Raw genomic sequence first — 21,686 nt, forward strand, 5'->3', positions numbered from 1 at the left:
CCAGGGACAATAACTATTTTTTCACAATCCCTGGCCCTGCCCAAACAAACATAAATTATCTCAGCCTACCCAAACCTCTGCACGGCTGCTTCCTCCCTTATACCATACTATCCAAACAGTGTAGCTAGACAAGTTCTGTGTGCAAATAAATGTGAGGGAGGGAGGGAGAGGGAGAGGGACAGAGGAGAGAGAGAGGAGAGAGAGAGAGAGAGAGAGAGAGAGAGAGAGAGAGAGAGAATTATACCGAAGAGGGTGACGTCATCCTTGGATGAAGAGAGGTGAAACAAGTGTGAGATTTACACTCTGGATTCTTCATGGGGGAACTCATATCATTCAGATTTGATATTTAGCAATCACACACACGCACACTCAAACAAAAACCACACTTACTCTCTTTTACACACACACACACACACACACACACACACACACACACACACACACACACCAATACATTCCCCTAGTATTCCAAGGCATTTTATTTAATTTTACCGTTATTTAACTAGACAAGTCAGTTAAGAACAAATTCTTATTTTCAATGACGGCATCTGTCCTCCATCCGTAAAACAACCTCCATCCATGCTACTCCGTTAGGTTAAACCAAACACACACACACACACACACACACACACACACACACACACACACACACACACACACACACACACACACACACACACACACACACACACACACACACACACACACACACACACACAGCACCTTGTTATTCAAACACCCAGCTGTATTGTTGTGCCAGGCTCACTTGTGTGTTGGCTGGAGTCCTGGTAGCTTAAAGAAACAGACCCTCAGAGTGCATTAGGCTCCAGTCAATGGACTGGGCCTAAAGCCTGGACACACACACGTACGCACATACACTAATCTGCAAACACACAACCATCACAGACACAATGCACATACCAACAACAATAGACAGACACAATGACAGACAGACTGACAGGCGCTCTTTCACACTCACTTCATATAGCACAATGAGCTTTTTATTTTGCATAATTTGAGTCACTGACTTCCGGTTAGGCCCTTGGTTACTAGTAGCAACGTCCACTTTTGGGAGAACTGATCTGTGGGGTCGCCTTACACACCACACACACCTCACCTCACCGCACGGAGGGCTGTTCTAAACCAGAAGGGCGCTGAATAAACACAAACACACACACATATACCACATTGTAGTGTACCACATGCAGTAGGCATACTCTCGCCATCACATTAGTGAACCTGTAAGGTAGTATGTGTACATGTGAACGTTCTTCTTAGACTTCCGACATAAGTCCAATAAAGGGGATGTTTCCCAGCTGATAAAGTCACACGCAGGGCTGTAAATAAAAAAAAGATAGAAACACCAGATGAAATTTAGGAGCACCAGATAGATAAAGCCTATATTGGGTCTATCTGAATTCTAGCTACTTTCGAAGCGGATGTTGTGCCCTAGAAACACACGTGTAACACTGCAAATACATTAGTTTATTATAAAAGCTTTAATTTTGGTACAAACACCTGTCATTGAAATTACAAAATCATTTGTGGAATATTGTGTTTCTACATTGTGTAAAAGCACTATTTTGCTTTTGTACATTGCTTTCGTAATATCGTACATTGTCTCTTTTAGAAGCGTCAGGATTGTGATGACAACATGCATTCATTGCTATGATCATTGATCTCCTGGAGAAGATATCCTTGGTCCATTCTTTCTGTGGCCCCAAATGTTTGGATATACTGGTAAAGTATATCCAGGAGTATACTACAAAGCAGAATCACTGAGTTAGCCAGTTAACTTTGAGAAACAACTATACATAACTATTGATTTTCTGGTTCATTAGGAAAGTTATACTTAGATATTTGTTTTTGGTTGTTGAGTCAATTAGTCCATGCCCATTTCATGCTTATCTTCTTACAAAATAAACCGTTTCAGAATATTCTGTGAAGTTAGCTAGCTAAGTCATTGATCTTGATTGTAGTATACCCGTCTGGTTGTTAACTAGCAAAGCACTGAGGTAACACGACTGTACAAAGTGTAAACAAATGGTTAACAACACGCAAGTCGTTTCAGAACGGCCCACGACATGGTTTATGAACGTAAAATGTCATCCCGGTAATATGGGCCGGATCTTTTGACATGGTTGGTCTAGAATCAATCTGTTTTCACTGTAGTAATGGTGCAACCATGACGCTAACAAGCCTGTATTTGTTTGTTTCTCTAGGGCACTCGGAAACAACGGTACAACGAACCCTTATCATTGCATCAATTATTATCTGGGAGATTTTTTTTTATAGTTGCACAGTGCTCCCAAAATAAAATTCCTGGTCGCAGAGCAAAATATTTTGCTGCATTTGCGACCAAATTGGTAGCACTTTACAGCCCTGGTCACGTGACAGCGTTCAAGTGTCTATCTATCTAGCCTCTGAACACAGGCCTGATACAGCAGCCTTGGGAAGAGTCCCTGACAGGTATCCATGCAGGATTCACAGTTTCTGATGGCTCTGCCCATTGGGCACACACTGGTTGAATGTTAATTTGACGTCATTTCAATGAAATTACGTTGAACCAACGTGGAAAGACATTGAATTCACGTCTGTGCCAGTGGGTAGTGACAAATGGAAAATAGATCGATTTCATTAAGCTACTAACACACGTGCAAAGATTCTACACTCACTGAACTTTATAAGAAACACTAATGTGTTGAAAATCCAAAATTGTTTGCATAGTCAACTTACACACAGCTCTGACACACACACTTACCCCACCAGACATGCCACCAGGGGTCGTTTCACAGTCCCCAAATCCAGAACAAATTCAAGAAAGCATACAGTATTATATAGAGCCATTATTGCATGGAACTCTGAGCTGTTCTTGTTTGTTAATGTTCTTTATTATGTCATGTTTCATGTTTTGTGTGGACCCCAGGCTGAGTAGCTGCTGCTTTTGCAACAGCTAATGGGGATCCTAATAAAATACCAAATACCAAATTCCAAAAGGACAGTTACTGGCAGACAACCCACAACAAAGAGCCATCTTTAAACCTCAATAACGCAACATGTGCTCATGATTCAAGTTTGCTCTTGATTCACAGCAGCTTGAAAAAAAAGAGTGTGGACTGGGAAATGATTTACATATTTAATTTAACCAAAAGTTTGCAAGACAAACAGGCAGAGTCCGTTAATGTGATTTCAATGCGTATTTCATCAAGACAGGACACATACAGAGGGAGGGAAGAATGTCTGGACGATCATCAGAGGCCGGCTCCCGCAGAGGAGGAGAGGAGCGAGGGATGATGTGGTGAGATGGAGGCTGAAATTCCATTTCACTTAACCTCAACAACTTTTCATCAAAGACTACGTGTGCCTTGTTCACTTGTGCTGCCAACGAATCACTGATGAGCAAACCGTAGTAGTTGAGCAAGCCCCAATGACAAAGGCACAATATGCATCGCTGTGAGAAAGATAAAAGACATAGATGATGAAAACGCCAACCTGACTACTCTCACCCTCTTCTCCTCTTTCTGTCATAATTTTTAATTCTTCTTTAATTCTTCTTCCCATAATACCTTTCTTCCCTTCACCCTCTTAACTCCCTTACTTTCTCTCCTTCTCCCTCAATCTCTCTCTTTATTTCTTTCTGTCTTCCACTCTTTTTTACTTTCCTTCCCCCTCTCCCTCCCTCTCGCTCTCTCCTCCTGCCTGTGTCAGGTTGGCTGGGGAGTAGCGGTGATACTCGGCAGGTTCCTAACCACCCATTACACTCCCAGGCAGGTTGCTAGACACATGGCAACAAGGTCCACCCTCCTTAGGCCAGGGCATGAGAGGTCACTTCCTGCTAGGCCAGGGGTCACGTCAGCAGGTCACCTGGAAGGGTTTTCTAGCAAACTATGAGACCAGCTTAGGAAGCAGATAAATGATCCTCAAATGAGAGATGGGGGAAAAGAGAGAGAGAGAGAGAGAGAGAGAGAGAGAGAGAGAGAGAGAGAGAGAGAGAGAAGACAGGGATGGATATATAAACTCAGCAAAAAAAGAAATGTCCCTTTTTCAGGACCCTGTCTTTCAAAGATAAATCGGAAAAATCCAAATAACTTCACAGATCTTCCTTGTAAAGAGTTTAAACACTGTTTCCTATGCTGTTTCCTATGAACCATAAACAATTAATGAACATGCACCTGTGGAACGGTCGTTAAGACACTAACAGCTTACAGACGGTAGGCAATTAAGGTCACAGTTATGAAAACTTAGGACACTAAAGAGGCCTTTCTACTGACTCTGAAAAACACCAAAAGAAGTCATTGCAGGCACTCTCAACGCTGTGCGTTACAGGGAAGACATCCTCCTCCCTCATGTGGTACCATTTCTGCAGGCTCATCCTGACATGACCCTCCAGCATGACAATGCCACCAGCCATACTGCTTGTTCTGTGCATGATTTCCTCTAAGACAGGAATGTCAGTGTTCTGCCATGGCCAGCTAAGAGCCCAGATCTCAATCCCATTGAGCACGTCTGGGACGTGTTGGATCGGAGGGTGAGGGCTAGGGCCATTCCCCTTAGAAATGTCCGGGAACTTGCAGCTGCCTTGGTGGAAGAGTGGGGTAACATCTCACAGCAAGAACTGGCAAATCTGGTGCAGTCCATGAGGAGGAGATGCACTGCAGTACTTAATGCAGCTGGTGGCCACACCAGATACTGACTGTTACTTTTGAACCCCCCTTTGTTCAGGGACACATTATTCCATTTATATTGGTCACATGTCTGTGGAACTTGTTCAGTTTATGTCTCAGTTGTTGAATCTTATTATGTTCATACAAATATTTACACATGTTAAGTTTGCTGAAAATACTCACAGTTGACAGTGAGACGATGATTATTTTTTGCTGAGCTTTATATATATATATATTATATATATATATATAATATATATATATATATAAAGCTCGTAAAAAAATAATCGTATATATACGATTGATTATTTTTTGCTGAGCTTTATATATATATATATATATATATAGAGAGAGAGAGAGAGAGAGAGGAATATGGAGAAACAAAGGGGCAGAGAGAGGAAAAGTGAATAATGAAAGATAGAGAGATATACAGTATGTGGAGAAAGGGCGGGAGAATGAAAGATAGGGGAGAGAGAAGATAGAGAGAAATTGAGAAACAAACAGAGAGAGAGAGTGGCCAGGGCAATGAATTTCTCATTTCCAGGACGAATCATCGATGCTAGCTGCCCATGGGCATAGTTTGGTTTTTTGGTATTTTATTAGAAACCCCATTAGCTGTTGTAAAAGCAGCAGCTACTGGTCCTGGGGTCCACACAAAACATGCCTGGACACTGTCAGCTATTTTATCACAGTGAAAAAGCACAGTACTTCACCCTAAGCCCTTGCCTGTCTGTCCCACTGTGAAGAAAATGTATTTGTGTTTGGAGAAAAGCATGTAAGTGTGGGGGAGGTGAGAGAGCCCTGCTTGAATCAGGAAGGCTGTCAGGAAAATATCAGGATGACTAACTAACGCAGCAGCAAGGCACACAAACACACAGGCACACAAACTCCCCTGCCCTCAATTACAATCTCTTGAATCAGTGGAACTCCCTTATGCTGACATACAATCAGAGCGTTAGGCTGAGTGATGGGCTGAGGGCAGGGGGGTATTCCTGCATGGTGAGATCTGACAGAGTGATTGCTCCAGTGTTGCTGGGTAAGGGAGTCCTGGGTAGCTCAACTCCAACCGCGATGCATTTTGTGTGGGCAGAGAGCACTCAGAGTGGTCTGTCTCTATCAATCAGCTTCACAGTCGACTGGGGGAACTGGCATCTCTCTTGAGGGTTTAGTGTATGACTAATAGGCACACACACAGATCCACTAACACATTCTCAGCACAGTGATTTCAAGAACCTTTGTTTACACACACATTGCCACAGAAAACCATCCAGTCACACACTGAAACACACATGGGTGGATAGGGAGGTGTATAATGCGAACGTCAAAGGTTACGAATTAAAATCTCATCAAGGACAACTTTAGCATTTCATCAAATTAGCAACTACTTACTACTTTTTAGCATCTTTGCAACTACTTAGCATGTTAGCTAACCCTTCCCCTAAACCCTAACCTTAACCCTTTTAGCTAGCCCTTCCCCTAACCCTAACCATAACTTAACCTTTAACCCTAACCTTTAACTTAACTTCTAAATTTAACCCTAACCATAACCATTTAAGTTAAGTTCTAAACTTAACCCTAACCTTAACCATTTGACTTAACTTCTGACCCTTTAACTTAACTTCTTTTTTTTTTCTTTACCACACAACCCAACCAGCCGTGTTTCATCCAAAAGTGTGTCGGAGGCTACACCGTGCACCCGGTGCGTGTTTTTTTACAGACACACTCAAACACACCCCTTGTCTACTCCAGTCAGCTAGCGAGACGAGATCTTTTTTCTCCCCAATTGTTATTGTTCAATGTTTTCATGGACAATAATGATCATTATTATGTTAATTGTGTTTATCAAAGAAATCTTTGGCAATTTATTGTAGTAGCTACTATCTTGTCTCAGGTTGGGTTGTCAGTGGAATACTAACACAGCTCAACCAGACTTATTGTTTGTAAAGAGGTTTTCACTTAGTCTCAAACTCATATGACACTGATGGGCTTTAAGATAAACAGGGCTGTGTTCATTAGACACCAAACAGAAGAAAACATACTGAAACCACGAGGAACAACTGAACCAAATGTGACCCGATTCAGGAAACTAGGCGTAGAGTCACCACTTCCTAGGAGAGCTGTTTGAACTTTAATTTTTAAAATTTTTATAAAAGTGTGTTTTTTGGCAGAAATTCCTTCCGAACATGTGAACTTTCATGTGCCTTAATATCAAACCAGCATCTGTAAATACGAATAAAATGGTTAATTGCCTTCATAGAAAAAGTTAACACAGCTATGATTGGCTGACATAATCCAACTGGACCCGAAAGATGAGTTTGGATTGGTCTGCCAGCCGCACCAATGGAGATGGTCGGAGGTAATGGTGTCAAACGCTGCACCCGTAAAAATGCATAAACCTAATGTCAAGTAAATGTGTACTGTTAGCTAGTTAAAGTGTACTGTTAGCTAGCTAACACTGCGCCTAACATTGTGTATGATCTTATTCCGTATCTCAGACGTAACAAAAGACTCGTATCCATTTCAATTGAATGTCACAGCAACTGTTGATAGATGACTAGCTGGTAAATTCACTCTGGACTCCATTTCAGGCCACCTACAGGAGTCGCCGATGAGACCAAGCCCTCCCTAACCCGGACGTGCCGGTCGCGGCCGGTTACGACAGAGCCTGGGCCGAAGGGACTCTGATGGCACAGCTGGCGCTGCAGTACAGCGCCCTTAACCACTGCGCCACCCGGGAGGCCTAACTTAACCTTAACCCTAACCCTGACCCATTAAAGATCTTTTTCCATTCAATGGTGTATCACATATGACTGTGGGCTACACTAGTTCATATAGCAGACAAGATTTGCTTAGAATTCCATGGCATTATTTTATAGTATGAAGAATGCAATTGAACAAAGCTGAATAAAATAGAAATTATACTTTCTTCAAACGATTTGAGGGAGTGAACACATGCAGCTATTCTGTGTTGAGTGGTTAACAAATAAACAGGTCCTCCTATATGCTTCATTTAGAGTTATTTATATAACTTTAGTTGTGATACAAATGTTAGGCTATGTGTTTTGATTTTTAATACATTCTAAGGCTGCATGATGAGACTATTGAGGATTTGAAAAAAGTTGCATGAAAGGCATGAGCTCTGCTTTGTTTTTAGCACAGGCTTTTTCACACTTCATTGGTCACAATTTGACAAGCACCGTATAATGCCTCGAATTGCCTGGCTGCATCCCCTTTGTGTGGCCGTAATGCTCCTTTTAGAAATCCATGTATTTTGCGGCCAGTGGCCGTTGAGCCCTTGGGCTGAATATTATAATTATAATTCCCTTCTCCAAGCTGCGTGCCAAAGCACCTCTCACTCACATGGCTCTCCATCACATGATTGGGTCTTTCTCACAGGCTACAAGTGAAGACAGACACATGGGGGACGCAATTGCGCTCGTCCTTATCCAATTCCGAGGTGCATTTTGAAGATATTGAAAGAACTGTCCACATTTACTTTTGATCAGCCAACAACATGAATAGGCCTACTGAACAGCAAAAGCACTAGCCTATTTCAATCTACTATCCCCCATGGTATAAAAGTCAGTGGTGGGCCGTTAGGGCCAGCAAGGCCTTCTCTGCTGGCCTAAACAACATCAGAATATAATTTTAAAATATATATATTTTCCCACAAATATTTATTAAATTATTCCCCAGAGTAAGAGTTATACTCTTCAGTGTTACACAGGAGCCAGCTAGCAGGCGTAGTGTGTGCACGTCTTTTGATTGGATTACCAATATTGAGAGGCAAGTCCTATGGGCAGGTCTATGCAGAACCTCAGAACTAGGAAACTGAATTTGATAAACTAATTAATTTGCGTACTACTAAGCTGTTTTTTCAACCCACAATGGCGGAAGGAGGAGAAGATATCGATTTGGTCGAGGATATAATTATAACGCCATTCTCAAGACTAACTTTTCAAGAAAAGTTAGACATTGTAAGGAGAGGTCGCCCGACGCCGACGCTACAAAGCCTGCCACAGGCGGGAAAGGGGTTCGTTCTCCACTTTCAAAGTTCCAGCAAGTGATAAATTTGGTGTTTGGAGCCACACTGGCTTTGCAAACTTGAGTTGTCTAACCAAGGCAGCAACGAGACACCAAAGTACGGCTGGGCACTTACAAGCAATGGTGCTTTTGAAAACTTTTGGGGACACCCGAGTGGATCTACAGCTCAACGAACAAGCGCGCAGGGCAACGGAGCTGCACAATGAAACGGTGAAGAAAAATAGGGAAATGTTGAAAAGACTCATTGATTGTGTCATGTTTTAGGGTAAACAGGAACTGTTTTTTTTTGGGGGGGGGGGACTTAAAGCTCAAAGTTTGTGGACCAGAAATGGATAGAAGAAGAATATTAATATAACTCTGTTGCACTCGACTATGTTCTTGCCTATTAGTTGAACTGTACTGTATTGTACTCTTCCCCTGCAATTCTCCGAATAAAAATGTCCATTTCAAGGTGCCTGGTTATACTGCGTTTCTGTCTAAATGTATCGTGTCTAGAGCCATGGCATCATAATGATGGTAATAAGAGGTGGATTAATTCGGGTAGGACTGTGTAGGACCTCACTGAAGGCCCAGGCCCCAGGCCCACGGCACGCCACTGATAAAAGTTTAACTATTCTATTTTGTGTGAGAAATGAATAATACAAACAATTTGGGACAGTTGTGGGATGCAATAGATCCCAAATGAATACAACCACTAGCATCAAAAAACCTGTTTTAAGCAATGGGCCTGACGCAACAGATGAGAACGTTTAGCTTTAAATGTTGATCAACTATTAGGCTATTTCTTCACATTATAGGGCAGCAATGCGCACACAGCAGTAGGCCATAAACCTTGAATGTTCCATTAGCAGGAAAACATAATTATCAAAAATGACCACAAATGTGATTATGCATGTAATGCTTTTATTATAAAGGTGCATTTTAATGTTGAAAATGATCTTCCCCAAACTTCAAACTCACACTCTATGTATGCCAGTTAGGCTCTACACCCGTTGTAAAACTGGATTCATGTGCTTTATTGTAAGAAATGATTTGGACACTTTAATTTTGATACAGACCTTACCAAAACATATATAGACCTATTGTCACGCCCTGACCTTAGAGCTTTTTATGTCTCTATTTTGGTTTGGTCGGGGTGTGATTTGAGCGGGCATTCTATGTTCCTTTTTCTTTGGTTTTGTATTTCTTTGTTTTGGCCGGGTGTGGTTCTCAATCAGGGACAGCTGTCTATCGTTGACTCTGATTGGGAACCATACTTAGGTAGCTTTTTCCCACAGGGTTTTTGTGGGGTAGTTAATTTCGGTTTAGTGTTTTGCACCTTTCAGGACTGTTTCGGTGATTCCCTTTGTTATTTTGTTATTAGTGTTCAGTTTTAATAAAGTAAGCATGAACACTTACCACGCTGCGCTTTGGTCCGATGATTCCTCATCTTCCGACGACGAATACCGTTACACCTATGGGCTAGGCTGCATGATGTGTGAGACTATGAGACTATGAAAAAGTCGCAAAAAAATGTATGCGCTGTTTGCCTTAAAGTGGGGATAATTCACAAGTGATAATATATCATTCACAAGTGATAGGCTAATATTGTTACCCTATGACACTATTCTTGATTTAATGATATGAGATGTGTCAAGGGAGAAGGGGTGCTTTCATAGGCGTGTGGGTCTCTGTGGATGCATGCATTAGAGTTGGTGTATAAGGAGATAACCATCTCTCTCTTCCTCACAGGCACCAGGCTCTCTCCCCTTCCTTCTCTACCATCTACCTCTCTCTCTTTCTGGGCGCAGATGAAAGAAAAAGCTCAGCGGGGATGTGGCGACTGGTTTGTGTCACAGAGCCTAGTGAAGGATCAAACAGTGTCTCGTTCATCTAATGCCTCTCTCTGTCCATTCATAATCTCACTGGAATACACAGTGACACACTGTTGATGTGCCTCTTCCTCTCTCTCTCTCTCTCTCTCTCTCTCTCTCATCCTTTCTCCCCCCCTCTCTCTCTCATCCTTTCTCTCTCCCTCCCTCCCTCCCCCCTCTCTCTCATCCTTTCTCTCCCCCCTCTCTCGCTCATCCTTTCTCCCCCCTCTCTCATCCTTTATCCCTCCCTCCCTCCCTCCCTCGCTATCACTCTCGATTCAATGTACAGTACCAGTAAAAAGTTTGGACCCACCTACATTACAACCACTAGCATCAAAGCCAATAAAGTAGATAATAGTCAAAATAAAGAGAAACCCTGGAATGAGTAGGTGTGTCCAAAACTTTTGACTGGTACTGTAATTCAAAGGGCTTTTGGGAAACAAATGTTTACATTGCCAAAGCAATTTAAATAGATAATAAACAAAAGTGAAATAAACAATCAAAATGAACAGTAAGCATTACTCTCACAAAAGTCTCAAAGGAATAGAGACATGTAAAATGTCATATTATGGCTATGTACAGTGTTAAAACCTCCTATCTGTCTGAATTATTTTGCCTACTTTGTTCATAGGGTACCTGCCAACACACAATGTGCCTTTTAAAAGTGAAACAAAACACTGGGTGTTTTATGTGTATGTGGGTTGTGTTTAGTTGACTGTGAGGCGGTCAACAGTGACACAAAATGGTGTAAAAATCTGAGTTACAGTGTAAATAAGGTTAGTTCTAAAGTAATGTTAATGCAGCTAATGTCAGAGTACCAACCAGATGAGTTGATGTGTTACCTGTCAATGCACTGCAGAGTCTCTTGAATCAATTGTGCAGACGCACTTAGCTAAGCATCTGAGCAACACAATCCAGTTATCATTTCTGCGTAAGCGTCCCGTTTACACATACACAAACATTTACTAAGTACAAATTGGCTCTTCATCACAATCACACACACACATTAAGTATTTTTTTTTTTTTTAACCTTTATTTAACTAGGCAAGTCAGTTAAGAACAAATTCTTATTTTCAATGAGGGCCTAGGAACAGTGGGTTAACTGCCTGTTCACGGGCAGAACGACAGATTTGTACCTTGTCAGCTCAGGGGTTTGAACTTGCAACCTTCCGGTTACTAGTCCAACGCTCTAAACACTAGGCTACCCTGCCGCCCCTGTGGAAACTTACTTTGGTTCCTAGGCTAGCACATGATGCAAATTGGTGGTTCTGTCCCGGCTCTGAAAATCTGATTACCCAAACACACAGCAGTACATTTTTGGATCGTAATGCCATTATTGATTCAATAATGGAGCACTATTTGGCAAGTGTAGGGCCTGGTATTTATCAGATTCATGCTAGAGTGGTCGGATCAGAAACGCAGATATCAACGACTCAGGGAAATCCACACAGGCTTAGTGAGGGGAGAGTGGGGTTGGGGGGACTAAGGCTGATAGAAGTTGATAGAAGAAGTTGCTAATAGAATCGGATCTAAGGTCAGTTTTATGATGCAGAAGGTACAGTTGAAGTCAGAAGTTTACTACATACACCTTAGCCAAATAGTTTTAAACACAGTTTATCACAATTCCTGACATTTAATCCAAGTAAAAAGTCCCTGTCTTAGGTCAGTTAGGCTCACCACTATATTTTAAGAATGTGAAATGTCAGAATAATAGTAGAGAGAATGATTTATTTCAGCTTTCATTTCTTTCATCACATTCCCAGTGGGTCAGAAGTTTACATACACTCAATTAGTATTTGGTAGCATTGCCTTTAAATTGTTTAACTTGGGTCAAACGTTTCGGGTAGCCTTCCACAAGCTTCCCACAATAAGTTGGGTGTATTTTGGCCCATTCCTCCTGGCAGAGCTGGTGTAACTGAGTCAGGTTTGTGGGCCTCCTTGCTCGCACACGCTTTTTCAGTTCTGCCCACAAATGTTCTATGGGATTGAGGTCAGAGCTTTCTGATGGCCACTCCTATACCTTGACTTTGTTGTCCTTAAGCCATTTTGCCACAACTTTGGAAGTATGCTTGGGGTCATTGTCCATTTGGAAGACCCATTTGCGACCAAGCTTTGACTTCCTGACTGATGTCTTGAGATGTTGCTTCAATATATCCACATAATTTTCCTACCTCATGATGCTATCTATTTTGTGAAGTGCACCAGTCCCTCCTGCAGCAAAGCACCCCCACAACATGATGCTGCCACCCCCGAGCTTCACGGTTGGGATGGTATTCTTCGGCTTGCAAGCCTCCCCCTTTTTCCTCCAAACATAACGATGGTCATTATGGCCAAACAGTTCTATTTTTGTTTCATCAGACCAGAGGACATTTTTCCAAAAAAAGTACGATCTTTGTCCCCATGTGCAGTTGCAAACCGTAGTCTGGCTTTTTTATGGGGGTTTTGGAGCAGTGGCTTCTTCCTTGCTGAGCGGCCTTTCAGGTTATGTCGATATAGGACTCGTTTTTACTGTGGATGTAGATACTTTTGTACCTGTTTCCTCCAGCATCTTCACAAGGTCCTTTGCTATTGTTCTGGGATTGATTTGCACTTTTCGCACCAAAGTACATTAATCTCTAGGAGACCGAATGTGTCTCCTTCCTGCGTGGTCCCATGGTGTTTATACTTGCATACTATTGTTTGTTCAGATGAATGTGGTACCTTCAGGCCTTTGGAAATTGCTCCCAAGGATGAACCAGACTTGTGGAGGTCTACAAAAAAAAATTCTGAGGTCTTGGCTGATTTCTTTTGATTTTCCCATGTTGTCAAGCAAAGAGGCACTAAGTTTGAAGGTAGGTCTTGAAATACATACACAGGTACACCTCCAATTGACTCAAATTATGTCAATTAGCCTTTCAGAAGCTTCTAAAGCCATGACATCATTTTCTGGAATTTTCCAAGCTGTTTAAATGCACAGTCAACTTAGTGTATGTAAACTTCTGACCCACTGGAACTGTGATACAGTGAATTAAAAGTGAAATAATCTGTCTGAAAACAATTGTTGGAAAAATGACTTGTGTCATGCACAAAGTAGATGTCCTAACCGACTTGCCAAAACTATAGTTTGTTAACAAAAAATGTGTGGAGTGGTTGAAAAACGAGTTTTAATGACTCCAACCTAAGTGTATGTAAACTTCCGACTTCAACTGTATATCTATAGGCAACTTGTTTCCAGAGTAAGTTAAGCACTCACAAGCTCATCACATACTGTATCTACAGGACATGACCCAGCCAGCCTCCTACCTGTTCCCCCATCGCTCTCTCTCTTTCTCTGTAAGACATACCTACAAGGATCACACACCAGTAATCCTGAGCTAAGTTCATTGGAGACATTCAAAGGGAGAGAAGTGGTCAGCCCACACACACACACACACACACACACACACACACACAGTCCCCAGTTTCACATATATATCAATACACACAGTCATAGGCAGCTTCCCATACACACACCTACGCAGAGAGTAAAATGACCTCCCACACATACACAAACAGCAGGGATTTATAAAATAACACACAAAAAACCATCTGTGCCTGAGCTCAGGTTGGATATCACTGCAGCACTTTGATAAATGTAAAAATAGCAGCGGAGACATTTCTTTTACATGTGCATTTAGATATATTTATCTAGACTATAATGGGAAAATGTGCTTTCGGGGGTTAAATCCTTCCGAGAGATGTTCCGGTGTGTGTGTGTGTGTGTGTGTGTGTGTGTGTGTGTGTGTGTGTGTGTGTGTGTGTGTGTGTGTGTGCGTGCGTGCGTGCGTGTGTGTGTGTGGTCTCTAAACTACAGCGCAGCACTAACTGAATGAGCTCACTCGGGGGCAAAATAAAAACATCCGCTGGAGTTAGCACACCACTGTAACATTGAAATGACCAATGAAAAATCCATTCGCTTTGAAGGGAGCCACCGGACTGAACCTCAATGGGATTAAAGCACACGCATTTATATAACTTGATCTCAAAGTGGCAATAAAAATAAACACAGACTCTATTCTTCTCTACTGTGGTCTCTCATCAACTACAAAGCAAATGATCTGAGGACAAAGTGTTTTATTTGCGATATTTGAAGTCATTACAACTGGGTACTCATATTACTTAAAATAGTACCTTATTATTCATTGTGAAAGCAGACACTTGTCTACTGTCTATTTTCCCCAACCTCAAGGACAACACACTATCATGAGAGGAAGGAAGCAGCACAGGGCCCCTAGAGTTAAATTAGTGTTAAGTGCCTTCTATTAGGGGAAAAGAGCAGTAGAAAACACTTGATATTCTGCGTCAGCAACCCTACAGTTTTTAGTTCATATCCCACAAGATCTGGGATTCAAACCTGAAACCCCCTGAGACCAGGGTCCGACTCTAACCTCAACCATTATCCATCCATCATTCCTCTGGGAGTTCATGGCCTCTTAGCTGGTTTTAGTGTGTACTAGCTTTTACCAGTGCTGCAATTCAGACACTAGCCCAGCGCATTTTTTAGCTCTTTACACTTTTGAAATGACTTGATTGACTTGAGTCTTTATTGTTAAAGCCAAAAGCTATAATAACCTCAACCTCACACAGTCAATAAGAGAAAGAGGCATAGAACTAAATTAGACGGGGAGTTTATTGCGCTAGCAACAAGACTGCGGATTTACAATAAAAAAAACATTAGTTGAGTGTTTTGGGCATTTTCCTGCTATAGAATAGATTCACTATGTGCATGTCATGACCATGATTGATTATTTACATTATTCATATTGTGTGCTGTGTTTTGGATTACTTCTTATTTACTTATTTGAGTGATTTCCTTTACTCTGAATCGGTTAACCCCTTCACAATGTTTGTCTCATTGTGTGAATGAGTGTGTAAATTAGGAACCTGAGCCTATTTGATTCTCAGACATATGGGCTCCCGAGTGGCGCTGCATCTCAGTGCTTGAGATGTCACTACAGGCACCCTGGTTCAAATCCAGGCTGTATTACAACCGGCTGTGATTGCGCAGGATTGTCTGGGTTTGGCTGGTGTGGGCCGTCATTTGTTCTTAACTGACTTCCCTAGTTAAATAAAGGTTACAAAAATATGCAGTTTGTAGGTGAAAACTATTTCTGAGATGCATCCTTTTAGTTTTTCAGAACTCACTTAACTCGCGCAAAGGAGGGAGGCTTGTGGTGCTAGCACATGTGTACATCAAATACAACATTGGAACACCAATTAAGAAGTCCTAATAATCACTTGAATATCGAATTATTATTGTGCATGTAAAAGCACTCAATGTTTTGCAGATTGAAGCCAGAAGAGGACAGGTGCCGCAGGTCAGCCACACCACTACTGCCGCTACGTCTAGGGAGAGGGGAACGGGATGAGTGTGACCGTGCTCGGGAACAGCGTGTGAGTGCTTACCAATGGTTTCCAGTATGATGATGTTTCTGATTAAGCTTTCTCCCCGCTCTCCAGACGTGTCCTGTCTAGATGACACTGCCGAGGATAGGACATGGTCGGGAACCCAGGAACGCTAACGCCAAGATTACGAATTTGAATTTTCAGTGTGCGTGTGATGCGAGTGTGTACGTGCCTGTCTTTGTCTTTGTGTTATTGTAAACCCCCTTTTAAAAATAAACAAGGAGAAAATCATATTAAAGAATCGTAAACTGACTCTCTACCTCCTGCCTGTGTCTGTGTTATTGGGATCCTAAAGAACCTTCGTTTTTTGACGCAAGCATGACACAACAATTTCCGTAAAAACAAACAAATGGATGGCTATGTGTTTGTATGTGTTCAGTAAGCATTTGCACTTATTATATGTATGGTCCATCTCTTGTGGTGCATTGTGGATCTGCGTTGTGGTCAGGGTAGCTACAGATTGTACACCAGATAATGTGATTGAACGAAAGATAGCTGGTGTCCATTACTAGGCGTTACAGGGAAGCCCCATACAAACTGGAGCATTCGATTTTTTTTAACTAACCTGTTCTTGGCAATACTTTATTTGTTCTCGCTTCAGTAAAAAAAAGTATCTTACAAATGTATTTTTCCAGTTGCTGGTGGTTCTACAAAAAAACAGCAAACACTCAAAGATATTAAATCCAGGTGTTGCATCGAGTGAGATATGCCTCTTGCATATGTATAGATCTTTGTTTTGGTCGCACTGTGTGACGCGCTGTCATCTACTTCTACACGTGGCCGTGGACTCGTTTTATGAGAAATACTAGATGTTCCCTGCAAAGATGGCGTGGAACCTCCTTGTGCAATACAAAACATGGGGCTTTCCTGTAACGTCCAGTAATGGACACCAAAAATCTTTGGTTATATCACATTATCTGGCGTACAATCTGTTGCTATGGTTAGGGAAGATGTAAGGACTTAACCCCGGTGACCCTGCTGTCCCGCATGAACAAATAAAACTTCATCATCCTGCTTCACAGCCCATCTGTGTCCGCCATCTTACCCAACCTGACAGCTCAATTTCCTACTTCACACTCCACACCATGGCCATGAAGCAACTGTAGTCTTAAGAGACTATTAAAACTTCTACATGATTCAGCACAAATTTGTGTTAGTAGACTGTTTAACTTCTATTAATACAGATTTCAGCACAAATGTGTATTTTTTACTTCACTAGGCAAGTCAGTTAAGAACAAATTGTTATTTACAATGACAGCCTAGGAACAGTGCCTTGTTCAGGGGCAGAAAGACAGATTTTTACCTTGTCAGCTCAGGGATTCGATCTTGCAACCTTTCGGTTACAAGTCCAACGCTCTAACCACTAGGCTACCTGAGGCCCCGTGTGTGTGTGTGTGTGTGTGTGCGCGCGCGTGTGTGTGCACGCGTGCGTATGTGTGTGTCACAGCAAGACATCAGACCAGCTTAATTTAGTTCTCTCTAAATGTCATCTTAAATAATTGAAAGCATATATGTGCATATATGTGGGTGCAATGTATTTTAGTGTTTCGCATCCCATGATGAGAAATTTGATCTCTAACTTTGACTGAAGGAGTCCGATAACAGAAAGTAGAACACTCTATACAATAGTTCACCTGTCACAAGACTGAATCCAAACATTACACTGTTGATTTGATGTGCATTTTACATTTACTGTAGTTTTCGCCATATTTGTTGATAACAAAATCTGAAAATACTCTGGATACATTCAGTAACATGATTGGACTATTCATGGAAAATGTGGGGTAAGTGCAGCATGAGAAAAACTAACTGGTGTCTCCAAATGGACACACACCTCTCCAAAGTGTGCACAGTTTCAATGCACTTTTATAACTATAAGGTACTTCAGCTCTCCTAGCTGTGCTGTTGAGGAACTAGAGCAAGCACACTTGTAGTTGTTTAGTTTGCAACACAACCCTGCGTCCCTGCCATCACACAATTACTGTTGTTGTTTATGCAATCCAAAAAAAGGTCCATTATATATCGCAGTGTGGGTCAGGAGGGCATGATTTGAAAGCTCGTTCTATTGCCAACATGACTAGCCAAGTTATAAAGTACAATCTTACAGTGTTAGTCTTTCACAAGGCAATTCAGAGAAACAGACCGTCATTTTGGTGCACATAGAGAGGGGTCGTGAGTGCATTCAGGTGCGTTTGAAGAGACACATTTTCTTCACAATTAATAACATACATAGAGTCATTCTGTTCAGAACAACCCAGGGTATGACGACTTGTCGTCTTGTAAATGTACATCAAACATAGTGATCATAGACATTGACACTGTATATGGACCCACGGGTGTTTGGCTTGCTTGTATGACATCAGAGCGGTATTTATTATAATTCTCATCTTTCAAAACACATCGAGTCATCTTAATTTCCAGCATTTCCCTCACTCAGACAACTAAACATGTGCTAAAGTTGCCCAATTACCGGGAGGGATGGGGGCAACTTCTTGTCTAGCAATAGCAAGTTGCTCAAGTTTAGAACGGCTGTCAGTCAAAACCCATACAGCGCTGTGAAGCACAGAGCCAGATCTCGGACGTCATGTATAACATGTTACTGTACAGCCACTACGTTCCAACGTAGGTGCTTATTAGTGCCCAAATATGCCATTTTCAAGCCAAAAAGGGGTTATATATAGAACTTGTAGGGGTGCGATATATGAAGCAAGCAATAGAAACCTTGTTGGTTCTATCCAGACTTATTTTCTACAACAGCAGCATCCAGCTGTTACAATGAAACAATTCAGAAAAGGCACTTGGACACACACACACAAACACACACACCAATATTATTTATATGGTGCATATTGTTCATTGTGGATTTTTTTTGTAAAGATTCTTTAAAGAACCATGCTTATAAGGGTCTAAATGGAACATTAATTGTGCTATAAAGAGCCTTTTCCTACGGTTCTATAAAGAACCATTAAAAAAAGGTTCTATATAGCCCCAACAAAGTGTTCCGCAATGGTTACAACCCTTTTTGGGGCTATATAAAACCCTTGTTATGGTTCTTTATATAATCTTTATGGAGAATGGATCTATAAAGAACCTTTCTAACTCTTAAATGTTATTTGTAGAACTATACAGGCGGTTTTATTTGAGTTTAATAGCCATATTATATTGTTTTATTAACGTGTGTATTAACACGTTGAAGTTGAATCAGGTGTGTTAACTCTGGAATGACAGGGGGTCCCTGAGGAGAGCATTGGGAACTACTGACTCAGTCAAACATTCTCAATTGACACAAGGCCATATGTGAGTCTGTCACAAGACACCATCACTGTCCATAGTCATATATGACATGTAATATAGCATTATACAACAGATTAGATCAACTGGGATGACACTCTCACACATGCTTGCACAAAAAGAGCTGTGAACAAACCATGCCCCAAAATATTACATATGAGCGCTGCCCCTAAATTTTAATTATCACTTAAAGTGGGCTTTTTTTAATTGAGCGTAAAGAACCAGTGAGGAGCTCAACGTGTCAGTATGGTTCCACATAGAACCATCACCCTTCCCCTGAGAAAGCCACTTTTTTTGTGTACACTTACTTCACTTGCACAAAACCTCTAATCATTGTCTTTCCCCCTCTGTAGCTCTGTGCGCTAGAAGAATTCCCAGCAACAGGTGACTGATGAAGTAGCCAACCATTAAATTACTGTTTAAATCTGTTTACACGAGGTCTACATGATAACAGGTCGTATACTCACACGAAGGCGTGGTAGATGAACGCCCATGCCCTGGGTCTCTCCAGTACATTATAGAGGTAATTCTGGAGACGACGGTAGTGCGCGTTTCTGCGCCCGCTCTGCGCGCTGTAGATGAGCGGCTTCCCGAGCAAACTCAACCGGGCGCCCTTTCTCCTCTCCGCGCCCCCTGCACCTGCCGCGCCTGGCGAAATCATCCCGTCTCCGACTCGAACAGCGTTGTTCATCATCCTCCGTCCAGACTCCACATCTTTCAACCTATAGTTCTGAGCCCGACGCCCTGGAGAGGTTTTCATCCAGAGCCCAGAACTGGCTTCATCGCCACTGTGGTTGCGGGGCATGGCATCACCAACACCGGCTGGGGATGTGCAGTAACCACGGGGACGTGCACATAGAGTATAAAAGAGTTTGCACAAAGAGGTCTCTTGGAAAAGCAAACTAAGGTGTAGGAAAGAAAACCATACTGCTATATTGATGAATTAATGTAAATAACTATAATTAACACTAGGCTATTTTATGCTGTCATCTACTGGGGTTCGGTGCGGTAAGTAGAATTCTGGTGTTTGGAGACTTCTGTGCTCACGGCGCTTTGGGCATCTGCGTGAGGCGCGGGAAGAGCGGGGTTATGAAGGAGTGTCAACGTCTCCTGGACAGATATTTGGCGAGGGGAGGGAATCACCCGACACTCACTCACTCATCCTTCCTCCCACCCTCCCTCTCTTTCTCTCCCCTCTTTCTCTATTTCACTGACTTCGTAATATCCACGCGGCTCAGGATTTGCACAGACAGACAACCAGCTCGATGTTTCAGAACCCGGTTCAAGTTTGCCTTCCAAAGTGGCGCTTAGTTTGGCTCTTCAGTGCGCGCGTCTTCAATCACAGCACAGCAGTTGTGTAGAATATTGATTCACTCGGAAACCAAGTATGTGGAATTAGAGAACAGCAACAAGCCCATGGCTACCGGGGAATTGATGTGAGGCTTAAACATAGCAGGGGACAGGCACGTGTGGTGCTGAGGGAAACCTATTCAGAATGAGTTAATCATCTGTTTTCTGAAATGCTGCCTCAATATAATACATTTTTCAAACACCTGAACCAGCTTTTTCCTGCAATCTAGACAGACCCATTATACGTATTCTTTTTTTCTGCATATCTAAGCACACATCTAGAGTTGTCTGTATCCTCCTGACTAGTGGCTCTTTTCTTTTAGAGAAACAAAATATGCTTCTCTGCATAGGAGAAAAATCTGGGTAAAAGTTTGAAAGGAATGTGAGTCTTATTAAGTAGGACTACGTTTAGTTATCACTTGCTTTTCTAAAGTCTGGTACCTTGCCACCAGGCATGCCAGTTAAGATGCTCATAGTAATATTAGGGCTACAGAGAAAAAACTGAGGACAAATGTGACGGGCACTTTCCCCTTTGCCCGCTATGGGCATGATGCCTATGCCAGTAATCTTATCCAAAATATCAACGGGCACCCGTGGATTGGGCATCTATTAAGCAAGGGATAATCAACAAGGGGCTATGCATTCTATGGAAAATAATCAACAAGGGGCTATGCATTCTATGGAAAATAATCAACAAGGTGGAAGGTGTGTTCCACCACTCGCTAGCGGAGACACATTCCCATAATTATATAAAATGTTGCATCAAGTTTAAAAGTACAACTAAAATAAGAACAGAACATTTTATGAGTTTTTAGTCAATATGACATGCTTAAACGATAAAATTGAAATATTTGTTGTTCATTTATTGTATTACCATCCAAATATCCGTTTTAAATCCTAACAATATTATTAATTTAACTCAATTTCTTTGCTCCCCGCTCTCCCTCCCCTACGCTTCCATTTTAATGATGGTGAACACAAATAAGATTAGTTCATTCAGAACAAAACAAAGTTTATATTACATCACAAATAACTTGTGTCAAAAGAAGAGGACATACAC

General features: G+C 41.8%; 1 protein-coding gene across 6 annotated transcripts in view; it reads right to left on the minus strand.

The window, feature by feature from the left end:
* The window catches only part of LOC115135135 (potassium voltage-gated channel subfamily KQT member 5-like), a 150,709-nt gene extending 130,566 nt beyond the window's left edge, over positions 1-20,143 (minus strand). For all 6 annotated transcript variants that reach the window (XM_029669455.2, XM_029669456.2, XM_029669453.2 and 3 more), the window contains exon 1: positions 19,744-20,143. In XM_029669455.2, coding sequence (XP_029525315.1) covers positions 19,744-20,081 — 338 coding nt within the window. In that variant the 5' untranslated portion in view covers positions 20,082-20,143. The remainder of the gene's footprint in view (positions 1-19,743) is intronic.
* Positions 20,144-21,686: the final 1,543 nt, after the last annotated feature.

The sequence above is a fragment of the Oncorhynchus nerka genome, linkage group LG10 (assembly GCF_034236695.1).
Source record: "Oncorhynchus nerka isolate Pitt River linkage group LG10, Oner_Uvic_2.0, whole genome shotgun sequence".
Lineage (NCBI taxonomy): Eukaryota > Metazoa > Chordata > Actinopteri > Salmoniformes > Salmonidae > Oncorhynchus > Oncorhynchus nerka.